This window comes from Homarus americanus, unplaced genomic scaffold (genome assembly GCF_018991925.1).
Source record: "Homarus americanus isolate GMGI-L3 unplaced genomic scaffold, GMGI_Hamer_2.0 scaffold30108, whole genome shotgun sequence".
Classification (NCBI taxonomy): Eukaryota; Metazoa; Arthropoda; class Malacostraca; order Decapoda; family Nephropidae; genus Homarus; species Homarus americanus.
Window position 1 is genome coordinate 10,814,732 of NW_024748109.1, and position 6,000 is coordinate 10,820,731.

Genomic DNA, 6,000 nt, shown 5'->3' on the forward strand with positions numbered 1-6,000 from the left:
CCATACGGCTCGAACACTGTCCTCCGATGTGGAAGTAAATATGAGAGAATAGGCATCGTTAAAATAGATTATATGAAGCAAAGAGAGTGAAAAGATATCTCGCCCATGTTGCAGTCTGTAGATGCAATTATTAGCTACATGTAACAATGGGCTCGTGAAAGTGGGAGATATTAAAAAAAAAAATGAAAGTGAATGAGACAGCAATACAAGAGAGAGATGAAGACTGAGGGTGTATTCAGGAATCAATATGTGTACGCGTGTGATGGTTGGGGGGCAGCTAAAATACCGTATACGTGTGGCACCGGGCGAACTGTCACAGAGTGGCGGGTAGTGCCTAGTGGCTATCTCCTATGCTCATAACCGCTATTCACCTCTCACACACACACACCCGATCTCCTCTCTTACTACCTGGAATGGGAGGTGATTCCTGTCAAGTTATTCTTTCTTCAACCATTCTCAAAGGTTAGAGGATCGGCTTCTAGGATTCGTCTGTTACATTCAATTTATATTCAATGTCTCCATCCCGCCATAGGGGAGATGAGTAACTTCCCATGCTTCTCTCTTTTTCCCAACAGAATACGACTATAACTGTCCCTCTTCACTCCTAGTTTGATCATCTTGACCTCGGCAGGGATGTAACTTGGTCCACTACAACCCAAGCCATTTTTCTCTTTTTAATATTGTATTTTATACAGTTACTCACCGGTAGAAGAACACAATACGAGATACACAGAGTCCTTATCTTACAAAACATTATGACAGCCACGTGTCATATTACTGACATTTAGCAGCAGTGGCTTGTGATATATTGTTTCATTGCTGAGACGAGTGAAAAATATAAGAAGTAAAATTCTGCCAAATTGTTACAATGCTGACAAAAGTTTGTTTCCCAGGCGATCATTACATCGCCCGTTATAACATATCAAGTAATATAAATGAGCCCTCTAAGTACAGTATACCTACGTAGGGGCAAAATCATGTTCGTTTGTACACACACGAAATAAATACCGTATATAAACGGCTCCCGGTCACTTGGCCGACAGACGTTTGGCCGACGGACATTTCACCGATGAATATTTCACTGACGGACATTTGGCCGAACGGACATTTAGCCGAATGGACAAATGGCCGAATGGCCGAACCTAACCTAACATAACCTAACCTAGCTTAAACAATTGTGCAAAAAATAATTTCCTATAATGCAAATGTATCGCGATGCAATTATGTTATCTTTTTATCCTGTGTTTTATAAAGTAACTACAATGCAAAGAAGAAAAATAAAAATAAAAATTAAAATTAAAAAGGCCATATGTCCGTTCTGCCAATTGTCCGTTCGGTCTACAGTATTGTCCGTTCGACCAAATGACTGTCGGCTTAACGTCCGTTTGGCCAAATGTCTGTCGGCTTAATGTCCGTTCGGTCAAATGTCCGTCGGTGAAAAGTCCGTCAGCCAAATGTCCTTCGGCCATCTATCCGGCCACTTATATAAACACACAGTTGGGACCACCACCGCTACGTTCCCTCATTCGGCCTACGAGGGTATCTGGGAAGGCCCAGGACTATGTATTCTGTTGAAATTCCGTTCTCCAGAACCTCTTTTACCCAAACTCATTTATACCTCAATCAGTTCAAATCATCTAACTTCAAATATCTTCAGTATTTGGCAAGGGGCTGCCTCGGTGAATATAATATATTCACCGTTATATGTTATTTAACAACGGTACTCATCTGATCTCTCTCTCTCTCTCTCTCTCTCTCTCTCTCTCTCTCTCTCTCCCCCTGCGCTTTTTAACAAAAGCTGCAATAAACATTGTTTAAATGTTGTCAAAACACTTTTGTGAGAGACTTTTAATCAAGGCATTAGACAAATTTTTCACGATTAATACTTTCCACGAAGAAAGCAAACTGTAAACATCAAATGAAGAAAGTAAACAAACTGTATGAGGCAAAGACATTCTACAATGAAAACGGACCAACTTTGTGAATGACGAACATTCTCCGAGGAAACCCTACCACCCAGTGTTGACTGCTGAACAGAGTCCTCAGCTACAGCCTGTGTGGAATAACACAGGCTCCCAGTAGGGTATACAATACAATATAATCTTCTGCACCTCAACTTTCCTAGCTGGATCTGCTCGACGAACTATCCTTGCTAAATATACTCTCACCCACCACAACTTTCATTTCTCTTCCACACAACCTTCCCTCAACCTATAATTTTCCTCTGGAAGTCAGGTGAAAAGCTACCATAACTCAGTCCTGGTTGGAAACTTTCACATTATATTATCTCCCGCGGGCCGTGACATATAGCAGAGTATTGGGGCGTTCACGTAACATACCTTCCCTTCTCGTCTGCTTTCCATGATCACATTAATCTACGGTCTCCTTGTTGCTTATAAAATTTGCTGTTGACTAGACGATGAACTAAGTCACTGGCCTGTTCCCAAGTGCGGTATAACCGTCGGCGGGATAATGGAGTAGCAGCTAAATCGATAAGTGTTTTGTACTCAGTAAGATATGTACAGATTTAGACGAAGTGTAAGAACTTCCTCAGTCGCCATTCTATAACGGTGAACTATGTATAAAGCTCTACACTACGACGGTGAACTATGTATATAACTGTACACTACAACGGTGAACTATGTATATAACTGTACACTACGACGGTGAGCTATGTATATAACTGTACACTACGACGGTGAACTATGTATAAAGCTCTACACTACGACGGTGAACTATGTATATAACTGTACACTACGACGGTGAACTATGTATATAACTGTACACTACGACGGTGAACTATGTATATAACTGTACACTACGACGGTGAACTATGTATATAACTGTACACTACGACGGTGAACTATGTATATAACTGTACACTACGACGGTGAACTATGTAATAACTAACTGTACACTACGACGGTGAACTATGTATATAACTGTACACTACGACGGTGAACTATGTATATAACTGTACACTACGACGGTGAGCTATGTATATAACTGTACACTACGACGTGAACTATGTATAAAGCTCTACTGTGAACTATGTATATAACTGTACACTACGACGGTGAACTATGTATATAACTGTACACTACGACGGTGACTATGTAAACTACTACGACGGTGAACTATGAATATAACTGTACACTACGACGGTGAACTATGTATATAACTGTACACTACGACGGTGAACTATGTATATAACTGTACACTACGACGGTGAACTATGTATATAACTGTACACTACGACGGTGAACTATGTATATAGCTGTACACTACGACGGTGAACTATGTATGTAACTGTACACTACGACGGTGAACTATGTATATAACTGTACACTACAACGGTGAACTATGTATATAACTGTACACTACGACGGTGAGCTATGTATATAACTGTACACTACGACGGTGAACTATGTATATAACTGTACACTACGACGGTGAACTATGTATATAACTGTACACTACGACGGTGAACTATGTATATAACTGTACACTACGACGCAGTGAACTATGTATATAACTGTACACTATGACGGTGAACTATGTATATAACTGTACACTACGACGGTGAACTATGTATATAACTGTACACGACGGTGAACTATGTATATAACTGCACACTACGACGGCGAACTATGTATATAACTGTACACTCATGACGGTGAACTATGTATATAACTGTACACCACGATGGTGAACTATGTATATAACTGTACACTAAGACGGTGAACTATGTATATAATCAAACACTACGACGTAACTATGTATATAACTGTGCAATTACGACGGTGAACTATGTATATAACTGTACACGGCGACGTGAACTATGTATATAACTGTACACTACGACGGTGAGCTATGTATATAACTGTACACTACGACGGTGAACTATGTATAAAGCTCTACACTACGACGGTGAACTATGTATATAACTGTACACTACGACGGTGAACTATGTATATAACTGTACACTACGACGGTGAACTATGTATATAACTGTACACTACGACGGTGAACTATGAATATAACTGTACACTACGACGGTGAACTATGTATATAACTGTACACTACGACGGTGAACTATGTATATAACTGTACACTACGACGGTGAACTATGTATATAACTGTACACTACGACGGTGAACTATGTATATAACTGTACACTACGACGGTGAACTATGTATATAACTGTACACTACGACGGTGAACTATGTATATAACTGTACACTACGACGGTGAACTATGTATATAACTGTACACTACGACGGTGAACTATGTATATAACTGTACACTACGACGGTGAACTATGTATATAACTGTACACTACGACGGTGAACTCTGTATATAACTGTACACTACGACGGTGAACTATGTATATAACTGTACACTACGACGGTGAACTATGTATATAACTGTACACTACGACGCAGTGAACTATGTATATAACTGTACACTACGACGGTGAACTATGTATATAACTGTACACTGCGACGCAGTGAACTATGTATACAAATATTTAAAAAAAAAAGTAAAAAAAAAATTTTCTAATCTAGGTTAAGTAAGGTTTAGGTTGGGTTAGGTTATACAGTAATATTAAGTAAGGTTTAGGTTGGGTTAGGTTATACAGTAATATTAAGTAAGGTTTAGGTTGGGTTAGGTTATACAGTAATATTAAGTAAGGTTTAGGTTGGGTTAGGTTATACAGTAATATTAAGTTAGGTTTGATCATAATTAATCTGGCGGAGGACTGTACAAATCACCCCTAAACATCATGCATATTGCACTAATGTAACACCTAGCTCACTGGTGTCTTCCGTGTTGCTGAGAGAAAGAGGGAAAGTGTCGCATCATTCACCTGCTGTTTCAAAATAAATTGCGACGTATAAAACAAGTTCATTAAACATAATTCATAGTTGTGTGTGTGTGTGTGTGTGTGTGTGTGTGTGTGTGTGCGTGTGTGTGTATTGGAGAAGTGTAAGTGTCGAGCATTGAAGTGATCTGTTCTGATGGGTCCATTATGGTAGCATAGCAGACAGAAGACCGTGCACAGTGTTTACAGCGTCGTACAAACTATGACTCCTGCTACCGTGTGCACGTCTTCAGAATACCACACAAGATAAAGGATTTCTATTAGGCACCCGTGTGTAACTATCAATTAACGACCTATTGAACAGTTCATATTAAACGAGCAACAAGAATAACATAGGATTTAAAATGTAATATATATATATATATATATATATATATATATATATATATATATATATATATATATATATATATATATATATATATATATATATATATAATGATTACGATGTAGAGAACCACATTCATATTTACGCTTCAAAGGATTAATACAATTTCATCTCACCGGTGAACATACAAAGAGCGATAAACGTTAACTCATTTACCCACTTATGTAGACATTCAATGGCTCATTCTCTGGTCCTTACATACACTTAACTGTACAACACCTACTCTTCCACCCACCTGCTCACTTCCACACCCAATTAACCATACGCCCACTCACTCACACTCTCAATTAACCACACGCCCATTTGAACATCCACTCCCGCTTCCACTTACTCCCACAACCCACACGCCCACTCACCCATTCACACACCTAGTGACCAACATCAGGCAAGAGGAACTTACCTGAAGGGCGGTGGCTGGGTCGCCGACGCCGTTACTGCCAGCCTTGACGGCGTAGTGGAGGAGGGTCATGTCTGTCAGTGCGTCACGGTCGTCTACGTGGCAGCCCATACTCAGCAGCTGCAGGGGGAGGAAGTGTACAATGAGAGAGAGAGAGAGAGAGAGAGAGAGAGAGAGAGAGCTATAATCACATTGCATAAATCAGACATATTATCTCTCAAGGACACAGGAGTTAAAATTATATCAAGGACGAACTACACAAAGATCCGCTCGAGGATGTGTTGGGTTAAAATGATTTGAAGTGACTATCGAGTTAAAATGATTTGAAGT

The 6,000-nt window shown here is 39.6% G+C and overlaps 1 protein-coding gene across 1 annotated transcript in view; it reads right to left on the bottom strand.

Annotated features, from left to right (window-relative positions):
- Nucleotides 1-6,000, bottom strand: part of LOC121880076 (CAP-Gly domain-containing linker protein 3-like) — a 184,445-nt gene that overhangs the window by 102,061 nt on the left and 76,384 nt on the right. The window contains exon 5 of the mRNA XM_042387085.1: nucleotides 5,674-5,790. Coding sequence (XP_042243019.1) covers nucleotides 5,674-5,790 — 117 coding nt within the window. The remainder of the gene's footprint in view (nucleotides 1-5,673; nucleotides 5,791-6,000) is intronic.